The sequence below is a fragment of the Spodoptera frugiperda genome, chromosome 5, assembly GCF_023101765.2.
Source record: "Spodoptera frugiperda isolate SF20-4 chromosome 5, AGI-APGP_CSIRO_Sfru_2.0, whole genome shotgun sequence".
Classification (NCBI taxonomy): domain Eukaryota; kingdom Metazoa; phylum Arthropoda; class Insecta; order Lepidoptera; family Noctuidae; genus Spodoptera; species Spodoptera frugiperda.
This window is the reverse complement of record NC_064216.1, coordinates 2,079,051-2,102,497: the sequence shown is the minus strand read 5'-3', so window position 1 is coordinate 2,102,497 and position 23,447 is coordinate 2,079,051. Positions and strand designations below refer to the sequence as shown.

General features: G+C 35.7%; 1 protein-coding gene across 7 annotated transcripts in view; it reads left to right on the top strand.

The window, feature by feature from the left end:
• LOC118271914 (atypical protein kinase C) overlaps positions 1-23,447 on the top strand; it is a 203,834-nt gene that overhangs the window by 175,649 nt on the left and 4,738 nt on the right. For 6 of the 7 annotated variants that reach the window (XM_050693870.1, XM_050693869.1, XM_035588178.2 and 3 more), the window contains 8 exons: positions 12,018-12,068; positions 17,413-17,498; positions 17,939-18,138; positions 19,613-19,769; positions 20,172-20,392; positions 21,284-21,464; positions 22,543-22,755; positions 23,274-23,441. In XM_050693870.1, coding sequence (XP_050549827.1) covers positions 12,018-12,068; positions 17,413-17,498; positions 17,939-18,138; positions 19,613-19,769; positions 20,172-20,392; positions 21,284-21,464; positions 22,543-22,755; positions 23,274-23,441 — 1,277 coding nt within the window. Of the gene's footprint in view, positions 1-12,017; positions 12,069-15,803; positions 15,943-17,412; positions 17,499-17,938; positions 18,139-19,612; positions 19,770-20,171; positions 20,393-21,283; positions 21,465-22,542; positions 22,756-23,273; positions 23,442-23,447 lie in introns of those variants that run through there. The other variant, XM_050693875.1, reaches the window with a different exon arrangement.

Sequence of the window (23,447 nt, the reverse complement as noted above, 5' to 3'; positions counted from 1 at the left end):
GTTCTAGGAATAAACGTATCAAAGACAGGCTTAATTAACTTTATTAATTACTGTGAAACTAGAGAAAAACTATGATTTAATTAAATGTGAAAATTAAAACCTACTTCCACTGACTTTGCAAAAAATAAGATGACTTTACGTAGGTACTCTAGAATTCAATATTGAAGAATCAATATTTAAAAATGCTGAATGAATTTTATTAAGCACTGGAAGTGATATCCTAAATTTAGCAGTAAATATTATGATACTAAATTAACATGAAAATTACTATAAACGTCGATGTAATTCATACTTGAAGACTAGAAGTAAAAGTACACACCACCAACTCGAATCTTCCAAACCTAAATAATTATCATTTTACAATAATATGAAATGAAATGAATCAGCGGATCGTCATGTATATTTTTTTATGGGAAAGCCCGCCACAACCTCCATAAACTGCAGCAACTTCTGTAAGCCAGAATCTACAATAGATACAGCCATGAACCACCATGTATAACATGGTTCACTGATATTAATAACATTTACAACACACTCAGCAAAACCACAACCAACCGCAACTACCCATTCAAAAATAAATTCCCTCACCAAAACTTAAACACTATAAAACAACTCTTATCAAGTATTTAACGTCATAACTTAAAAGCTCATAACATCGTAACATCGTTATTTGCAGGCCAACAAGTTAGCAATAAGCTTCAAGTAAGTTACTTATGTTATGACACTGCGCTCAACTTGCTAGCATCGTGTGTAAAAATGGAGGTGAAGCTCCACACTAGCTTGGTAATGGAACCGGGCACAGCATAGCTACATGTGTAGAAGTACCACTTTATTTTAACATGGAAATACATTTACAGCCGTAATTATATTAATAACTATTTCTCTCTCTTTCTTAAATTTTAATCTAAAATCTCGTAGACTAGTGTAAGTTTTTGTCAAAAATTCGAGGTGCTTTAAGATTTTTTTTCTCAATTGGGTAATTTCTTCAGTCAAAAATAAATTATTGCAACTTTTCAATACCACAAAATGTTAAAAATTATCAAACTTTCATTCATAGTTGATCTACTCTCTGATCTCAAAAATTAATTTCGAATTATTCTAGATAATTTTATAGATATTTTATAGATATTATCCTTCTCTACTTTCTACAATATGACGCTAGCATTAACCGCATAAATATTCCAGTCTAATGCCCAGCTTGTTAACTTACGGAAATCGAACTGTGGACTTTACTAATAGACATCAAATTACGTCTTGTAATCGTGAGCTTTGTGCACGTTCTTATGTTGACTTTCAATTAAATATTGAAACACAAATTGCAGTGAAATCGTTTGAAGCAGAAGTTTATAATGAAAGGTAATCGTGGTTGCTTTATGGTAGTCAGTTTGCTTTAAATAGACTTGTGTGTAATAGAGGACATGTTCGAACTACTGCCAGTTATATATAACACATTTCATGGTAAAAAAATGGTCGAAAGCAATAATGCATGTGGAATGTTGCACTCTCTTATTGCTAATTTCGTGTAAAATCTTTGAAGGTTTTATAAAACAAAATTGAACTTTTCATTTATTATTTATTAACACTTTAAACGCCACGCCACCGATGACCAACGTTAGCGGAGGATTTGTCTTCAACAGTTTTCTATTGGCAGTCAAAGACTTAATCACAATAAAACTTACAACTCAATCACTTCCATAACTAACAAAAAACAATTTCGCTTCTGAATAAACAATGCACAGGGTGCGTGACATTTCCATGTCATCTCTGAAACATTTAACATATTCACAAGAGTACTCTCGCCCTTGTGTGACCTTGACAACGCCTGAAACGCCTGAAAATGGCCTGTAACATTACACGTGGCTGCCATATGTAAGTTGCAGGGGCAATACTGTGAATAATAGAACAGCCTGTCTTGTGCCAGCCTCGCTCTCATTTATTCATCCTGTGTATACCACACGATAGTTTTGCAAACTTTACCTGTCGAAGTAAATTAAGTAGTTTCGTAGTTACCAAGTTGTGTGGTCGTATCAATCTGTAACATTTCGTTAGAAATTATGTCTTATTTAGCTATCATTTTGATACCTCTATATTGGTTTGGATATTTTTCATACCAATGAACAAATTTAATTTGTGGTTATTTTCCTGGAATGATATTGGATTTCGTAACTTCATAAATTTAGTATAACACTTTTTAATTTTGGTAGCAACTACATGTCTTTCCACGGAATAAATGGAATTTATCACGGTTTTTTAATCACATAAAACAGCGGCAGGGATGACCGCTTACCATAAAAATCTTTAACATTAAATCTTAATTCTATCAAACCAACCACACTAAAATCACTACTAAATTTCCTCTTCCTCTATCTACCCCACTCCAATAACGGTACCGTACACCAACATTCCAGAACTATTACCGAATAATATTACCTCTCGAGTAAACTCGATACTAGTGCCGGCAGTGAATTGTTTCGTAAACTGAGCGGGTATCATCACTGAACTAAAGGATTCTTCAGTTAAATATAGAGGAGAGATCGTGTAGCCTTTTGTTTGGCTTCCAGTGTTAAAACAGTGTTTGAATATACGTAGGTTTATATTAAAGTAAAAATATTAAGGGGTAAGAAAGGTTTCATTGCTGATACTAAAAATTACAGAGTTGAGATATGACGTTATCAAAAATTACTGCAGTATGCAGTGCAATAAGCAATGATTATTTTGCAGTATATGTAGATTAAACTATTTAAAATGCGTGATATCTCGATAATCTCGAATAAACTTACGTTCAGTCAGACTATGATGAGAACAGAACTCAAATTAAAATATCCTTTAAAACTCAAAATCACTAAAAATCAATATGATCGTTTTATGATAAAAAAAATAAAAGATCCTACAATACGTCCCCACCATTTTTCACGACACAAAACCTCAATCTTCCCCACGTCATTATATCGAAGGAATTTCGAACCTCCAGACTCATTCCATTCTTCGCGTTAACGCCGGAAGGCGATATTAGAAAAACTTCCAATACTCTACATTACAGGAAATATAGAAAATACTAGCTTTTACCCGCGACTTTACTCGCGTGAATAAACCTATGTCCTTCTTCGTAGTTCCAACTATATGTATGTAGAATTTCGTGAAGATTGGTTGAGTGGATTAAGCGTAAAGAAGTGATAAACAAACTTACTTTCGCATTTATAATTTAGTTGTGGTATTTTGGGTTTTGCTAAAGTTAACAAATTGTTCAATACGCTTTTGGAACGTAACATTGTATGTCAGAACGTAGATCTACGCGAGAAACAATTTGTTTTATATTGTGTCTCATATACCGACAGACAAGAGGTTATCACATCTCATTAATTCACTAAACGAAGCAAAATGTTACCCTTTCGTTGTAATACTAGCCCTCGTGAAGTAGATCGGAGCCTCCCTATTGCAACACAGATTTTTCCCATATTTCCCATAAAATCAATATATGGGACATCGTCCTCCCTCCATCGATTCTCCCATGTTTTTACGAACACTCTCACGTAAACGGATGGCGTTTGATCAATGGTGTGACCGTTACACGACGCTTTAGATAACTCGCGAAACTTTTTGTTATGACATAGGTATAGAGTTTTAGACCAGGCTAGGGTTTTTTACGTATATGGCTTTGTAAGAATAGTTTATATTTATAATACTCAGTACAAAGAAATAATTTAACCCATGGTATCGGAACGCAGATCAACGTGAGTTACAATGTGTTTTCTTTGTGTGTCGAGAAATGTGTATGTATAATAGTCGCATATCTATCTGTCCTAAGGCTTTATGTCTTCGTCTGCTAACTTAGTATCTTCAAACATAGGTTTGTATTTTTGTAACCATGGAGCAAATACAAAGAGATGTCATAACTAGATTTCCCTTTAACATAATGCGTTACACTTTACGTAAAATTTACCATCTAGCGGTACCATACTACAAAAATATTGCCAATTGTCCCTATTTTAATGTGCCTCTTTCTGACCGCTTGTAACCTATCTGCACTTTTTTAGTTATAATATATTGTGCATGGCCGAATTGTTTTGTCATAGATGTGCGAAGATGCCAAATGTGTTTGTGCTAATCACATTATGGCATCTTCTCTTTGCTTCATGTTTATTATGTAATACATAATCTATTTTTTTTGTTATATAACTGATGAAAAGTACACCTCTTTAGCCAACCCTGTGGGGAAATAAACGTGCCTAAGGCATTCTATTCTAAACTGTAAAAGAATACTTCCAAATCCAATATTTAAGACCATTAACAACGTGTCAGTTACTTTGTTTTAAACGCGACAATTTTCTCGTCTATTGTCTACAGAAAAACAATTGGATGCCACGAGTAATTGTCTCACAAAGAGATCAGATTGAAGTGAAAACACTGCAATGGCGGTGTCCTTGCCAAGTGGTCCACTGTTTTCCTTCACCCGCTAACGGCCAGATTGGATTTGACGCCGACCCTGCTGGCTTTTGTCTCTCTGTAACTTATTTACTCCATTTTTATACGTTTCTAAATAAGTTTACGAAATTAAATTGCATATTTCTTGTACAATTTTGGACCTTATAAGTCTTATTATATGCAACCTAGATTACCTACAAAGGTTTCGTTTGTAAGTAATACAGCCAGGTAAATTAGTTTTAAACAATAGCTATACTATTTTCCTTTGAGTGTTTTTACTTTAAAATAGCTGGTTTTCTGTAACGGTGGACGTCAGGCAACACTGTTTGTTGTTGTAGGTATTTATCTAACTAGTAAAAGCTACCAGCCAGCATGTTAGTCTATTCTTTTGCGTGGATTTTAATCTAAATGGCAAAAACATAATTATGTTATGAGTATCAAGTAATTGGAAGCAATCGAAACAATGTAGCTAAGAATTGTATTGTAAATCTGATTGAAAAAAAGTAACCTATGGTTTTCCTTGCTCGTTCTTCTCCGTAGGAATCTACACTCTGCAACGATTGATAATGTTGTTATATATTTACTTTGAGATTCAAAAGTACCTTCCTGGTATATTTGAAATAAATAATTTTGACTTTGACTGTGACGTTGAATTTGCTTTCTCTAGAGTCACAGCTTTTTCTCTCAATAACAAACTTTTATCCCTACTAAAAATAATAAAGCATGGCTATTTTTATTTCGTTTCACTAAGAAATAAAAAGTTATTTACTTCTATATAAAAATACAATCGTCAGATGTTTAATTAAGAAAAAGTTACAATCGAGTTCTTTATTTATTTCATCAGCAATAATTAGAACAAAGAACAAATAAATGTTTACCTTTAAAGTTTTTCTGAAGCTCAATATTCTAGGCTATTGTGTCGTTTATAGAAATTTCTTTTGTCGTATTATAAATATTAATATTCAAATAAAATACGTTTGTACTGTTTGTCTGTTGACTACTTTTTTATAGTTGCTAACGCTATAGTTGAACTTGAGATTCTCCGTTCATACCTCGATAATATAATAGTGCGTTCTTTTGATATTCTCAGCGAATTTTGAGCAAGTTAAATGCGTCCTACTATTCCAATTAAAACCAACTAGTTATTACTAGCTTTGAGTCTTAAAGACGTCTGCATTTTATATGTTTTAACCGACTTCCCATAAAGGAGGAGGTTCTCAATTCGGCCGGTATCTTTTTCTGTATGCACATCGATAACTCTGAGGTTTGTGGACCGATTTACGCAATTATTTTGTCCTATGCGAAATAGATGCCGTTTGGTTCCATAAATATTTGATTCAGTAGTTTTTTTCTAGTATACATATGTACAAATACTCTTTACTAAGTCGTTATAGAAATAAAATAAGTTGTATTAACTTGAACGAGTGAGATCTAGGCGTTGAACCGAGTGGCCATAACATTGAACGATTCAATTTATCCGTCTAACTGCTCGGAACTAACCGTGCAACTCTCTCTATTCTAGTTTAAACTCTTATTTATATTTTTCATGTTATAGAGTTGCTTTGTCAACTCTCATATCCTCACTGTTATAAACGTTAAACGAGTGCTTTCTTCTTGTAACATCTTGCTTGGCTTTTTATACCAATACATAGTTCTAAATTCTATTGTATTCTATTATGTATATTAAAATAATAGTTATTAGAAAATATAATGAAGGTATATATTTTCTGTCTAGGCAGCAGCGGACTGTCACAGACATGGCCTGTTTTATTTTTTATCAACCATGGTCGTCCCATTGCAGCCCAAAAGCCTCCCTACCCTCCTTCTACTCGTCTCTTCGCAAAGCTTTCTTTGACCAGTACTTTGATCATGATAATTCCTGTTGCAATTTTAATTTTTAAAAGCTATCCTCACAATAACGTGTTAAGTATACAGATATATACATACCCCTGCCCATCCCTTTACGGAAACAACCCCAAAATACCAACTAATCAGTTATAAACTACACAGTGTAAACTAATCAGTTTCACTCGAAACTTAATCATATCTCGCACGGAATTATAATTAAACACACACACACAGGAACTCACGCACACACATACACACACACAAATGTTAAAATAACATAAACATACCTAATTATATTTACACTACATAGTTTATACTTCTATTTACCCACTACAGAAGGTAGATTCGAATACATTTGTCACCGATACTCTTCTTGCGGGTATAGTAAGAACTGAATAGATATAATAGAACTACACATTTGACGCAGACCGGGAGCACTCTCTAATATACTTGAACCTTTTAAACTGCGATCTCTAATAATGACTGTACAGTTAAATCGTACGGCGGGTTGGCTGTATGAACCTACGCTTTAACTGTACAGTTCTATTGTATAAGGTTTTGGTGTTTTATTTTATTTTTTGAGGGGTTAAAAAAGTCGTCCATTGAGACTTAACTGTATATTCACTACTGTATATGTAGCCTGCATAACTAACCCTAAGCCAAACGTGAGGATTATGGCAAACCTTATGTAGCAGAGACTTACATATTATTACTCGTAAATTCAGTAGTGAAGTATCACAGATCATTAAATTATTTCAAATATAACATAATTATAAAATTGTTGTTATATACCTCATCATTATATGTTGTCATTTCTTATTACAAAATGGTTATTTAATGTATAAAATATGCAACACTCAAGTGGTTTGCTCTTCATGTAACGCGTGAATCACTGTCATTTTAATTATATGGGCTTATTTGATATTAAAATTATGTAGTACTTAAAGATAAATGGAAAATAATGCCGCTAATTACAAGCAGATGCTCAGCATTTTTAGACACGACTTTTGATGTGATATCCTTGGCTATTTCGCCTTTAGTACTTATGTATAATCTTATTCAATGCTTGCCAACAGCAAGGACTAATGAGACCTTTTCTAGGTTACATCTACTTTCTAAGATTATTTAGACACCACTGACAAATGGTGAAAGAAAACATCGTGAGGAAATCTGGCCTTATAATTTCTAATTATAAGTTTGGAATCGCCAACCCACATTGTGAAAACGTTGTGATTAGTGCTCAAACCTTCTCCGTGTAAGAAGAGGCCTTTGGTCAGCAGTGACCACTAAAGTCTTTGACTGCCAATAGAAAACCGTTAAAGGTAAATCCTCCGCTAACGTCGGTCACCGATGACCACCACGGCGTTCAATGTTTTTATGTTTATTCAATATTTAAAGGCTAATGACGTGATATTAAGTATTTCAAAATATTTACAAATCAAATCCATCTTCTTCTTTGTTTTTCTCGTACACAAGAAGAGATAAATTTTACAATGTTTCCCACACTGAGTTAGTGAAACTTGCAGTGTTTGGGAAGTTAAGCGGTACTGTACCGAGATATAAAGTTTCATAATAAACTAGTGTTACTTGTGCTAAGTTTTCGTGAGTAATGGATGAATGCGAGTCTGCGAATGTTTTCCCACTCGTAACGTGAAATACTGTCAAGGAAAGTTTCTTTTGTTTTGTAATTAGCATGTTTGACATGCGTAACCTCACGCCTGTCTCCCATGGGGGTTGGTAGAGATAATGGAATGTCAATTGCTACGAATCTTACATACCTTTTTCTCTTCATCAACAGCCCTTTTTTAATATAACCACAATCATAAAATTGGCCTTTTCACGGCATTCACCAATATTTCAATTATCAATAACATTCTAGCAAAAAAAAAATGTCACCGTTTATTATATTAAGGCCTATCTGTACATTACTACTGATTGTGAACCCACACAACTGCAATCATTGAATCATCGATACGGCACAATGTCAATACTAGACGCCGATACCTTATCGCCTGTTATCAGCGCTTATCGCGACTGATCTAATTTTACTCATGTTCAAGAAACACGCGTCGAAGTATCAAAGTCATCTTGTTTTTACTAAAGTGAAGAGATAGTAGGAATTTTGTGGCTGGATTTGTGAAGTTTTGAGAAATTCAAAAACTAAATCAATTTTAATGAAGTTTTGATACTGATACTGGTGGAATTAATAATTTTAGTAGATTAAAGGAAGAGCTTGGTTTACACTACACTAAAAATATGAAACTGTTATATTTCCATCGTGGATGTTTTCTAGACTTGTGGTCCAGAAGTTGCAAACGCCAATTTGTGTTACTCTTTGGAGCAACTCTACGTGATCCACTAATTATCGTTTCGGGTTTGGGTGCCATGTGTACGTAAAATTATGTAGATGTTTGTAAATGCACCCACGGTACTGGAGGGGGCAACGTTTAAAAAAAGTAAAAAAAAATACTAGCTTTTAACAACAAACAGACACATGTCTCTCCTCCTACCCAAGTATACCAATGACCGGACATGCAAGTGACGCAGTGTCCGGTGTTGCCACGCCACAGTCACTAACTTTGCTCCCAGGGACACGTCCGCACCGGACACACGCGTCATATCCGGATACCACGTCAAACAACATATTTCTGATATAAAACTAGATATTCTAATATTTTATTCTAAAAATATTTTGCAGTGTTGTTTTAACTCATGGAACCTATGCAATGTAATTAGTATTTGTTAAGTATCTTTGAAACACAATCTTACTATTTTATATTTCTGAACTGAGATTCAGGGCAATAAGAACAAGTTTTCTTTAAATTTTCAAAATTACAAAACACAATTTAAGCCCTATGTAACGAACAGTTCAAATAGATGCGTGAATCAGAAAACCCTCCACAGACTAAAAAATAAAAAATAAAAAAACAGTCCAATCGAAAATCGCACGTGTCCAATTTGTCCCGCGTTCCAAGTAAAGTCCTTTATGAACGAGTTTTGACGACCGTTCCAAATACAAAACAAGCGAACGCCGCTCTATAGCTCTATGCCTCTATGGCTTTCGCGCCACAATTTGAATCCAGAATTCCACCAATATTAGGTACCGAATCCTTTTTTTCTTTATTTAGGACATTGCTCATCACTAGAATTTTCTCCTGTGTCGTGGGTTCTGGAATATTCCAACACTGCCATTTTCCAAGTTCCATATCGAGTTTGAATAAAACCGAACTTGTTTGGTCCCGAAGGCTTTTTCTCGCACTTATTTAGAAGAAAACAAAGGGTTCCATTGTTGTGTCGTCCGGTGGCGTCTCTTTCATCCGACACCAAAGGAAATTTCATCGATAATGCCAGTTGAGAGGTACATGTAACATTGGAAGCGAATGAAAAATTTTTGGGACCAAGTCTGTCGAACAAAGGAGTAATAAATATACTCCTGACTTTTTTTGAAGTCGGTTAAATATGTAAGGTGCTTCCTAAGGGTCTTCTAAGAGGTTACACACGCCTTTAAAGGTGCTCCTTAGTGAACGGGATCCGTTTGAAGTTATTTTTAAAGGATGTAATATTACACGTGCCTCCTTTATAATTACATATTGCATGAATGAGTAAAACTCTGATTAAAAAACGCTCAATGTGACATGTTTGCCGCTTCAGAGGATTTTTATATTGCTCAGAAAATTTGAGAGAGAACCAGTGAACAAATATAATTTTAATCGTCACAGGGATGATGACGGGGTATGAATATTAAAAGTCTCTCAGTTAGGTCATGAAATAATATTAGACACGTATATTTTTATTTTTTCATATAAGATAATAATACTTAGATAAAACGAATCAAAGTTTAGGAGTGGAAGCAAATACGTACGGTACATTGTACGTGTAAAACATACCTAAAAGTGACGTCATATTTGAAATCAATATATTTGTTTCCCTAACAAAAAGACAAAAATACGTGTATAATGTTTTAAAATAATCTACAAGACGGACAGCAAATTATAAATTAGTCATCTACCATATTGACTCAATAAAAATATGTCCACTTTAGCCGTCAGTAATAAAATAATAGACGATTACGTCATAATAATCTCAGCATTACATCACACGTTACACATTTACCCCACAATATGAGTAGTACGAGAAAGACTATTCGCAATATCTAACCGCGTTAATATTCTACGTAATGGCAGCCAGCATAAGGCAGTTGTCCCACCAACGGCGAGTGAACGACTAACTATCGGCTATTTTCTCGCTCGCTAAGAAACGTACAATAGATATACTTTCCGTGTAAACAAAAGAGATGCATATACAAATAGTTGATCGCTGACTGTTCACACTGCCGGCGAGTGCTCGCTTCACTTGTTTGTTTTTGTTTTCACTCGTTTTCACTCGTTTCTAGTTCTAGCTCTACTCGTTACTCGTTCATCGTTGCCGGTGGGACAACTGCCTTATATGGACACTCTCGTGTGTACGATAAAATGTAACAGCTAAACAACAAGTCACTTTATGTTGTAATAAATCTGGATGTCCATCTTCCCCCAGACCATTGCCTAGCTTAGGAAATGACCTAAGTTATTTATGTGTGGCTAAATTAACTTACGAACGTTGGATGGTTAGATTATTGCTTATTTCTGCTAACTATTTTTGTTTATTGTCTGATGAGATTGGTTGTATAATTGAATAATATGATGCATAATATAAAAATTGTTGATGGTTGTTTACTTACACACATGACACATTTTGTATGGAGCTTATGACAAAATTGTATATAAAGTAAGCAAATCTACAGTTATTAAAATTGACTGGTAAGAATTTTACCATGGGCTAAATGTCAAGAAAAATTCTACCATTTATAAAAATACACACAGATTTTACTAGATTTCTTTGCTATGTTAAAGTCAATGCAAAACAAGTTGCCCTTCACTTTTACTCCCTTACTTAAATCAAGACTTATTCAAAGGAATTTCCAAATAATAATTAAGTATCTGAAGTCCCATAGCAAGTCATCTCCGAGACTGCCACTTTAATTCAATAAACAAGCGACATCAAACAAATAGTGTACGTCAGTCCTCCAGGGAATTCAGCAAATAATGTAGTTAGGCGCAATTGTGGCTGCGGAAAATCACAATGTCGCACCGTTGTCGCAATGTCGCGATGTCGCAGTGTCGCTGTCGCCCGCCGACAACGAGCGCCGACGTTCACCATAGCTTATTTCTCCGTAAGGCAATGCAATTTCGTTTGGCAAATAAAAGAAAAAGATGCTTTGTTTCTGTTTGGAGTCCCGTGTGATGTTGTCTACGAAATGTGTTTTTGGGATATTTTTGTAGCAAACTGAAACTGAAAGTAATAATAAATGAAAAAGTGTGATGTATAATTAAAAGACATGAGTGATGTTTCAGGACAAATTAATGATAAAGTATTTAAAAAAAGCTATGTTTTCATATTTAACTTATGTATTACTATTATAACGCCGGTATATAAAACAACAATAGAAAACACATTGTGGACTCGTGTGGATCCGCGTTCCAACACCCGAAGTGTTAAGAAAGCATTTGGAAATAAATTCTCTAACAATTTTTTCGTTAAACAGAGTATACAGAACCTTTAAAAATCTAACTAAACAACCTCTTTCATTCTCCTTTGCTTCTATTTTTGCACACAGTTCGTGTAATTACATGGTGTGAGTACGTCTATATTAGTGTGTATATACATATATAGTGATGTCTAACGGCAGTGTTGTTTGTTTGTTACAGTTTTCCCGAATGTGCCGGCCGCGCCGGGCATGCCATGCGCGGGCGAAGACAGTAAGTACCTCTATACTAGGGGAGACAGGGGATCTTTGTGACATGGGTTAGGTTACAAAAAGCAATGGGAAAACTTAATGAAAATCTTGGTTTTTTGCACGAATAAATTGTGTAATCGAGTGTCTTTTGATATATACTTATATATATTTTTTTTGTATTTATTTGATGGCATTATAATCCTCCCGGGTTTTAATGGGTATTTATAAGTGTATTAGTAAATTACCAAATACTTGAAAGTGTGAGAGCGAGCTATTTCGTAGTGTCATCTTTAAAAATTATACATCGAATCTTAATTGCATGCATTGAATTTTAATGTAACAGATTGTACAATTGTACATTTAACATTGAGGATATTAAATAAAATTGAACTGTCAGTGTTTGTCCGACGTCACGCGATATTTCAAATCAATATATCTTCGAAAGTATTTGTTTCTGTAAAAAAATTAAAAATACGTGTCTAATGTTTTAAAATAATCTACCAGTTGGACCGTATAATAAAAATTAGTCATGTCACAACGCACCCCACTCTCCCCACTACCCTTCCTCCACTAAGCTCATTACTTGCGACCTGTTCTCGTCTATTTTTGTTTTGTTTCCACGTGTCTCGGTTCTCACGAAGATTTGTAACGTGTCCTAATTGTTTGTTCTTAGGTCTTAGTTTAAAACCTGTCTAGGGAACATATCGGTCTTAATTTACTTGTGTGTTGTGTTACATAATGGAGTATGTATTTTAGTACTCGTAAACATCTATTGTTGAATTATTTATATTGTAATTTATCTCTAATTTTATCTCTATTAGAATGTTACTTTAGTATTATAGTAGTGTCGATATCAAATCAATGCTTAGTATGAGTCTGCTTTACGTTTAAAGTAATCGAAACGGCTCGGATACACCAACCAATCAGTACCCTTACTACGAGTTTGCTAACCAACCAATCAGAGTGCCTAACGCGCTCTCATTTCGATTACTTTAAACATAAAGCAAACTCGTACTAAGGGTACAGAACAGAATCTTAATTCAATGATAGTAATAAACCCGTTGTTTGATGCTGAAATTACAAAATCTCTTGAAAATTAAGCTTATCGGCAGTTTAAATAACTAGTGCATTCATAATTTTCCTACCAACTAACAACATTTAGTACCACCAACTTAAACATATGAAATATTCAACACAAACTAAAATAAAACTAGCAACAAAATAGTGGAGCGATATTTGTCAGCCACCGGCATTACCATGTGAATACGCTGAAATGATGCACATTACGGATGCCGACGAAGTACGGGCTGGTATTCAAACATGTTTCCTACCATGCTACCTACCATCGTCATATTTTGTACTTACGTTTCAGCTCTTTGCCGGTTTAGGAATTTATAAAATGTTATTTTAATGGTAGAACAGAACATTATTGTGATATTTTTTTTATCATTTCATTTAATAGTATAAAATCGTGATGTGTATCAGATGTATGTTAACTATCTCGAAACTCTTTAATGTAATGGCTAGAAAAATTAAATGTAAATTATTTAAATTGAAAATAGGTGCCATGATTATAAAATATACATACACAATACGATAGTATTAGTAATAGACCATATTACTAGTTATTGAAATATATTTGAAACGGTATCAGAAAAATACCCCACTACAAATAACCATTTAAACTGCACCGAGCACCAAAACCTCAACAATTAAAGTACATAAAGCGTTCCTATTTGAAATCCCTCAAAAAGTCCTAAAGCAGACACAAACTAGACTCATTTTAGAACCGTGCACATAATCAAAGCACCTCCGGAGAGGGTAAACTCAACAGTTGGCCATATTTGCTAAAATCTCAAATGTTGATTAAAAGTACGTCAGCGTACATCAGAGGTAAAGGCGAGGCTACAACACGGTGTTCCGGTGACATACCGCAGAAATCTGCGGCATCGCATAATAGGTTGTGGTATTTTTTTGCTGTTTTGTATTTAAGAAATAAATGGATCGTTCTACGTGCTAAACAAATTGCTTAAAATCTAATTCAATCTTGTAAAGTATAAATAGAAGGGGTAATAGTAAGGGGTATCGATCTTCACAAAAAAATTACTTAATTGGTTGAATGACAATCCCAGACATTGATTTTTCCTATTCGGTTTCGACTGGTGTTGTATGTCATTTGACTCATTAATAGACTACCTAATGTTATATAATTATTTCATTTCCACGATATCCTACGCGATAAAAAAAAATTCTTCCGTCATCATTTTACTATGCGAGTTCTTTTTCGCAGCACCGCAACCCAGTATTGTGTCCTCGCCCTAACGTGCCCAGTAAATGTCCACCTGCCCAGTGTATCAACGGTAGTTGTGTGTAATTCTGCTTCTGTGTAATTTTCTGTACACAGCGCTACGAAGTAAGCGACGTGTTTACCCTCAGTGTATAATCGTCCTTTGATGTAGGTAACTGCCGTGTTTGATCTTCCAACATTGATTTCCGAGTTCCTGTTGTATGTTCCAATGACAAGCGTACATGTTTATGCGAATAGACTTATGTTGAACGTTAAAACATTTTTAGTACAAGTAACATAATACTATTATTAGATAAAATTAGGATACATCAAGAGTTTTGATGCTATCGAAAATTTTTCCTGTTAATCGATTCTTATTACACCCGCGGGAAGAGCTGAGGTTGTAAGAATTGTATATTATCCTGTCATTACTAATTTCGAAGGGGGACAAATCATACAAAACTTTTCCTGGGTTGCGTGTGGCGAGAGGGTGTGTAAGACTGTTACTAACTAAAAACCGTTCCGGTAACCCGCTAGGTAGTCCGCAGCTCCGGCTGTCATGACCACTTCGGGTGTAAATAACATTAACCCTATCGTATAAACAATAATAATATATTTTTCTAATAATAAACTATAACACTATAAACATAATACTAAACATATAAAATATTAGACAAATTCAAATAACATATAATAAATCTTGAGTCCTCTAGTTTTAATAGCAAATGCAATTTGGTCTGGAGCGCGAATGTCGGGTAAATACGAGCAGTCGTGTGTTTGCTGAAATCTCGCTGTGGAACGCGAACATTGTCCAGTCTCTGCCACATTTACATACCAATGGACGTGATAATATTATTACATATACTTGCAAATGTAAGCCAATTCTTTTTAAATAGGGATTTTGTATGATGGTTGTAGTTTCATAGCTTATTTTGCACTTTTTGTTTAATTTGTTTGAGTAAAATTGGAGCGTAGAATTCCATTTTCTATTACAATAATGGGCTTTGGTCAGTTTTATCGTGATCTCTACTTGGGGTGGACGTAACTTTCAGCTGAAATACACTACTTACTGAAGTAATCTTTGACAAGTTACTAATACTACACAGTTCAAATTAAAATACGTATGTTCATAAACCTAATCTTGGAATTCTAAAACTAATACTGCGTTGATCCGTATTTAGGAATTAAAGTAATCTAATATAATATAATATACAAAGATTATCGCATTCCACTCCAATTAGTAACAAATTTCTTAAAACGTAACCTTATCATACAAATTTTACTACAATAGTCACTCTTCTTACATACAAAGCCGAAAGTTTGCGGAAAATAATATAAAAAATAAAAACACAAACGATAACATCTACGTTAACACGATAATCAACTTAAAAGAACCAAAATATAGGAATTGCAGTTATTTGTTAAAGAATTCAATGAAATCGACTTATTTGAGGTGTGATTCAATAATTTCGTTAAACTTGATAAGATTAAGAACGATAAGCCAGTATCGTGCCAGCTGCGAGTCTGAATAGTGCTTAACCTGCGATTATGAGCCCACGCTCGAAATAAATGTCCTGCTCCGTTGAAATCGCTAAGCACCTGTTAAAAGGTACATTGGAAAATATTTGCATAAAGACCGATAATTGGGTCATCTACCCTATTAATGTGTGGCCACGAAATCTGCGGACGGCGTGCTTAAATATTTATTTTATGTGGGTTTTTAAATAACAATGTTGTTTTTATTGAATGAAAAGTGATGCTGTGTTTTCTATGTGAGTGAATTGAAGTGATATTAGTGGTTTGTAAGTTAAGTGAGTGGGATTAACGGATTGATTGTAAATGATAGTGCGGTTCAATGACCTGCTGCCATCCGCTTAATCGTTTGTAAATAGCTGTAAACATTACTGAGAAGTATTTATTATTTATCAACAATAAACAAACAATGTATATAATTAATATTTACTAGAGTATTTTATTGTGGTTGCCTCAGTCTTTCGGAAATAGTCTTTTAAATTTTATTTTCTTTAAAACAAACGATATTTACATTTAGTTGTAGATTTGTATTTGCTGAAATTATTCCATGTTGCATGAGGATTAACTTAATTTGCAAATAGAATAAGAAAACAAACCGTTTATATCTAAACCTCATTATACCGACAACATGGCGTCAGCTGTATTGTAAATGCTCGTAGGAAAAGCTGGTTTCGAGGCCACACCCTAAATTGCAATAGGATCGCGTGCTCAAAGATTAATGTTTTCCTTAAGTGACATGGATTTTAACCGTTTTATACGGAAAGTCACTAAATACATACTACACTATCAATTTTCCCCTTTTGTACTTTACGTTGAGTTTTTATAGAAGCTATTTGGTGAAAAAAGTATTCGCCCTGGGTATTGTAGTAGTTTATAGGCACATCGATGACCTATCAATTTAGTTAACGTTTTTAGGATATTTTGGTGCTTATACTGAGTAATTTGTCTTTGTTAAAACCTGTACATATTGTGTGTACCTAATTTCTACAATCGACTACTAGTACTACCAAATATTAGGCTTTTTTTATGACGGGCGGAAATCTTAAAACCTACATCTTAACACCTAAAATCAAGAAAGGCGCCTAGCTATTTGGGGGATAAAAGACTAGGAAGTGTGGGATTTTTACCTTACTTAAACCAACTCGGCGCGGCGGCCACCCTCAATACCTGTAAGGGGCACCGAGTCCTCTTAGTACAGCTGCTCATATTTGACCTAAAGTCAACAGAATTTACATTTACTTAATTACATAAATTAGCCAGCTTTCTTGCCAGACTTTCAGATAGGTTACGAGACCGATCGTTAGTAAACAATGTCTATCAAATATCAACCCTATTACTATTTAGATTAAGTGGGTTTCTCATGATATATTTGTGTAGAATTTACAGGTCATCTTAAAGGTAGAGGTAATTACATAATAGCCAACTATTTTCCAGACTTTCAGATAGGTTAGGAGATCGATCGTTAGTGAATAATGTCTATCAAATATCAACCCTATTACTATTTAGTTTAAGTGGGTTTCTCATGATATATGTATGTATATTCCAGGAAGCATATACAGAAGAGGCGCTCGACGGTGGCGGAAGCTATACCGCGTCAATGGACACATCTTTCAGGCGAAGCGATTTAACAGAGTGAGTTTATTCGCGTATATTTTGTATCTAACTTATTGATGGAAACGTGAGATTGAGCCTCACGTCCCTTTGTAGTTGAGAAATATGACTTTATAATACTAATCTATTTTTGGACGACTTAAGCAAGGTTATTAAGGTCTAACCGACAGATAACTTGTTGTAAAAATATTTGTTACTTTATAGTCTATTTTTCAAAGACTTTAGGCAAGCCCATTAGGAACCTAACCTAACTGGCAGATTAATTATCTGTAAAAATATGTGTTAGTTTAGCTTACAGTATCTTACCAAACACTTCTTAATATGTTAAATACTTTCTAAGCATTTTCTAATAGTACCTATTGTATAAGTTGTACCCAAATCAGGTCAACGCCCAACATACTTCACTTCAAAGACTAACACATACCTACATCGTAATAACATGACTGTGTTTCTTCTTCCAGCGCGCCTTCTGTGCCTTCTGCCAGGACCGTATCTGGGGCCTGGGCCGGCAAGGGTTCAAGTGCATCCAGTGCAAGCTGCTGGTGCACAAGAAGTGCCACAAGCTCGTGCAGAAGCCGTGCTCCAACGAACATGTGGACCCCATCGAGGTCAAGGACGATGCCAACGGAGAAAGCACGCTGGGACGAGCGTCTTCTGTTAGGTAAGAAATGTTGAACTGATAATTTCTGAGGCTTATATACTGATGTACTCGGAGACATTTAATTATTACTTAAATTATTTCTGGGTAACGATTTTGTTCCGAAAACAATTGCTAAGGACTGGGTTAAGTAGTCATTGAATCACTCTGAGTATGGCGGTTACAAGCCTTTCTGATAATTCGAAGGCTTGCAAGCATTTTCAGCCAACCAACTTATTTAGCTGTCATACTTCTTTAAGCTCTCTCCTAGGACTCTTGTTTAATACTAGTTGGGCATTATCCATAAATAGCTTTATTGTTTTTATGAAGTACTAGGAGTTCATAAAATATCAAAAGTGGGTGGGCAATATAACTAGTTTCAGTGCTATTTCTTTAGAAGTTCAATAAAATTCACTGCTATTGCAATATTCCAAAATATTCCGTTATAGTTATAACTACTACGAGTTATAACCTTCTTTAAAATCTTACCATTCTTGACTCATTGCAACAATCCGATGCCAGATGCAAGATAGCGCCGGGCGCCGTATTAGCACATATCAACATGATATAATAAGCAAATATCAACCTAATCCGCTAAATATTATGACACATAATCACTAAATCTGCATATAGGTCATTATTGTTAAAAGGATTTCCTGATAATTCCCAGTTTAATCTAAAAAGATAAATTTACTTAATAATCTGTGGATTCTATTTTTAAACGCCATCTACTGGGCTAATCTGTAACTTTTAATGCGAAAGATCGAAGTGAACTCGATCGCGATCTGCCATGTCATTGGTCGTGAGAATAATCTCAACTAATGATGGGCGGGAATGCGATCGAATTTACTTCGAAGTTCAAATTGACTGTTACAGGATAGACTAGCTGTTCTCATTGTGGGAATGAGTTATTGAGTGCAATATAAAATTTTAACAATATTATTACTGTGCAAGGTATTTTGCCTCTTTTTCATATAAAAAAATGGGTAAAAACGTGGATGTTACCTATATTGTATCAAGAGTTTACCCCAGCCCACTCTTCAGGGCTTAATAAGGGTGAAGTTATGCTATATTTTGTGATAATTGCAATTAAAATTGTACGTAAGTAAGTAATGTAATCAGCAAAAAATCTCCACATAATAAATATTACAATACTTTTACTTCAACTTTGTACAAAAAAATATGTTTTGGGCTCCCGTTATCAGTACTCTTCATAACCTTAACCTTCCGGCGATAGACACGTGAGTCAGCGACCAATGAATTCATTTGTAAATATGTAACAGCGTGTTGACAGCATTTTAGGTGCCCACTCTATCGATACCGTTACCACAATACAGTAATAAACAACAAAAAAAAATATATGGACGTATAAAATGCTGCGGTTTTTTAAATTATTGTGTTTAAAACTGAAAGATATTTTTACTGTGATTCGGATATTTAAGGATAAGTGTGGTGATAAAGTCAGAGCGTTGTTTTCAAAGTGTGTGGTGATGTGTAGGTCTCGCGCGGAAGTCGAACCCCCGCTGCCGGAGACGCCGCCGGCGCCTGCGCCTGCGCCGCCCCGCGCGGACGAGCTGGAGCCCGGCTCACAGAGGCAGTACTCTCTCGATGACTTCGAGCTCATCAGGGTCATTGGACGAGGATCTTATGCTAAGGTAAACTTTGATTTTATAACTCTATATATAGTTTCTTGAAAAATATGTACCTGCCTATGTATTTCGCCAACTGATATATTCTTAATCTTAATACGCTACATGTCCCTTGACTTAATTGTTGTAGATCGAACAAATAGCGTTAACTCCATCCCATTATGAAGGGCCATAGCAATTCTGATTTCATTTTGGATGTTTTAGATGTCACGAAGTAAATTAATAAGTATATTTTATGGTCCTCCTATCCTCCTACGAGTAAAGATACGGATTTATATTGTCAGTTTTACAGATATTTTCAGTTTAGCAATAATAAAACGTCATATTAATATCATTAAAGATATGTTGTATTTCCTCAAAAAAATAAAACATAAAACCCCATTCATCAAACTCCCAATGACATTCCAGGTGTTGATGGTAGAACTGAAGCGCACAAAACGCGTGTACGCGATGAAGGTGATCAAGAAGGCTCTGGTGACGGACGACGAGGACATCGACTGGGTGCAGACGGAGAAGCATGTGTTCGAGACCGCCTCCAACCACCCCTTCCTGGTGGGGCTGCACTCCTGCTTCCAAACCCCCAGCCGGCTGTTCTTCGTCATCGAGTTCGTTAGAGGCGGGGATCTTATGTGAGTTTTGATTTTGGATTTTGTGCTTTATTTTTGGTGTGCTTTAGAGAATAATTTCGTCTGTGCTTAACAGACGAAATTTCGTCTGTGTAGTGTATGCGAATAATTTCGTCTGTTAAGCTGTGTAGTAGACTTCAAAAACCAAGTTTGCCATACAACAATATAGTCATTTGTCACCTTCCCATACTTTTCTCGTGGGTATCTTAGACCTAGAAAAAAGCAGAGAGGAGTGGAAGGAGGGTAGGAAGGCCTTTGCCCTGCAGTGGGACGATCATGGCTGAAGTCTAAATCTAAATCTAATCTTAGACCTAACTTCAAGACTACACATTGTACATAGGCAACAACACTCTTTGATGAATCGTTTTACCTGCGTTCTCTAACCTGCCTACCTTGCGTGGAGATTATGGCAAACTCTCATATAAAAAGCTCATTTTTCTGAGGGCCTAGTGTGAGTTAACTCTCATATAAAAAGCAATTTTTCTATGAGCCTAGTATAAGTTAACGTTTACGTTGACATAACCGCGTTTAGCCCTCTGATTGGCTGCTCCAAGTTAACCAACCAATCAACTATTTTCTTGCCATGGTCTGGCGAGGTTGCATATTTAAATTACTTTAAATCACCCCATATTACACGGGACTTAAAACACAAATGGTGAAAAGTGGGTGTAAATTGTATAGCGGTATTACGTGTCGTAATGAGCACCTCTGCCTACGCCTTCGGGGATAAAGACTTGACGTTGTTGCGTATATAAAGTGCTAAATGTTGAAACTACAATATTAACTGTACTATCTGCATTTGCATTTATATGTATAATGTTACCTACACATGTTTATACAAATAAATTTATCTTTATCTTTAAAAAAAAAAAAACCATAATCTCCCTGTTCCAGGTTCCACATGCAGCGCCAACGGAGGCTGCCCGAGGAGCACGCGCGGTTCTACGCGGCGGAGATATCGCTGGCGCTGCACTTCCTGCACGAGCGCGGCGTCATCTACCGCGACCTCAAGCTCGACAACGTGCTGCTCGACCACGAGGGACATATCAAGCTCACTGATTATGGAATGTGCAAGGTATAGAACTATGTTATACTGTGAAGAGTAAGGAAATTTGTATGACGAAAGTTATTCAGACTGAAAGACAAGCTTGCTATTGAGATTGTAGAGATCCATACTTACAGTTATAATTGTTATTCTGCGAAAAGTAACGGAATTTGTATTATTATTCAGAATTAAAGATGAGCTTGCTATTGAGGATGAAAAGATGAGAAGATCATGGGAATCTTCTGTATAGTTCGGCCATTACAAACATGCGAACTGTCATAAATCGTTTTTATCAGATCTCTCGCTCATAACTATGCCAGTTATACTATTTACTTACAGTTATAATTGTTATTCTGCAAAGAGTAAGGAAATTTGTTTGAGAAAGTTATTCAGAACGAAAAATGAGATTGCTATTGAGGATGGAAAGATGAGAAGATCATGGGAATCTTCTGTATAGTTCGGCCATTACAAACATGCGAACTGTCATAAATGAATTTATCAGGGGCCTTAGTCTGCTATTACAATTGTGTCAGAATGGTCGATCATTGAGCAGTGCAAGAGGGGCGGAGCTACGTAGGTTGTATAGCTCCATCCCTCTTGCACTGATCAATAATCGACCATTGTGACACAATTGTAATAGCAGACTAAGGCCCCAGATCTCGCTCACACCTATGCCAGTTATACGGGATAGTCACATTATTTTGACGTAGCAGTTCGTACGTTTGTATTGGCCCAACTATAGTTATTATGTTTACTTGATTGAGACTTCATTTGAAACACAAATGTGTTTCAAATGAAGTTTCAATTTATTTAGAAGCTTATATTTAGTTTAAAAATGTATATATACTCGAGCAGCTTCCAACAGCCGAAGGGCGGGAAAAGATAAAGATACTCAAAGGTTTACTTATTTCAGTATAATATCTACTATCATTTATCAAAACGATAAGGTTTATTTATTTTTTTAGAATAACCGTATCTAACTGATAGTCGTTAGATTGACACGGCGTCTTACAGTGTAATTAACTTTATATTATTTATACTGCAATGATTTACTATTAATTACTACATACGAAAGTACTACAACAAACCCTGTATTCCCCGTCCACAGGAAGGCGTACGTCCCGGCGACACGACGTCGACATTCTGCGGCACGCCGAACTACATCGCGCCGGAGATCCTGCGCGGCGAGGAGTACGGCTTCTCCGTGGACTGGTGGGCGCTCGGCGTGCTCACCTACGAGATGCTGGCCGGACGCTCGCCCTTCGACATCGCACAGGCCGCCGACAACCCTGATCAAAACACTGAGGATTATTTGTTCCAGGTATGTGTGTTTTAGTGTATTGGTAAGTAAAGTATATGGTGTGTTTAATTTAGTGTATTTAGTGATGTTTATTTAGTATAAAGTCTGTACAGTTAGGAATTTAAGACCATTTCACTGATGAATCGGCGAATATTCAATTGTGCAATGTGTTAATAATTTACCTATATCAAATCAGATAAGTAAATTACCTTTTCACCAAATGAGTATTAAGTAGTGAGCTAATTTTCATGCTGTTACTAATAGTTGGAAAAAACGCACTTTCCTAACAAAACTGTACTCGTAAATATAAAAAAACATATATACATGACAATCCCGAAACAAAATGTGAAAGAACATAAATAGGAATGCTTTTTTTGAAAGGGGATAATCATTCAATGACTTCTCCCACCTTGGACGAGGCGGAGACGAAGTGTCAGACTCTTAATGACTAAAAACCACCCCGTTCATAGCCGGAGCCCCGGTAACCCGCTAGGCAGTCAATGCTTACACTTACTAATCATCATTACCACAATTTCCAGGTGATCCTAGAGAAGACGATCCGTATCCCTCGCTCGCTGTCGGTGAAGGCGGCGTCGGTGCTGAAAGGCTTCCTCAACAAGAACCCGGTCGAGAGGCTCGGCTGCGGGGAGAACGGGTTCCTCGACATCGTCTCACATCCCTTCTTCAAGAGCATCGAGTGGGAGATGGTATGT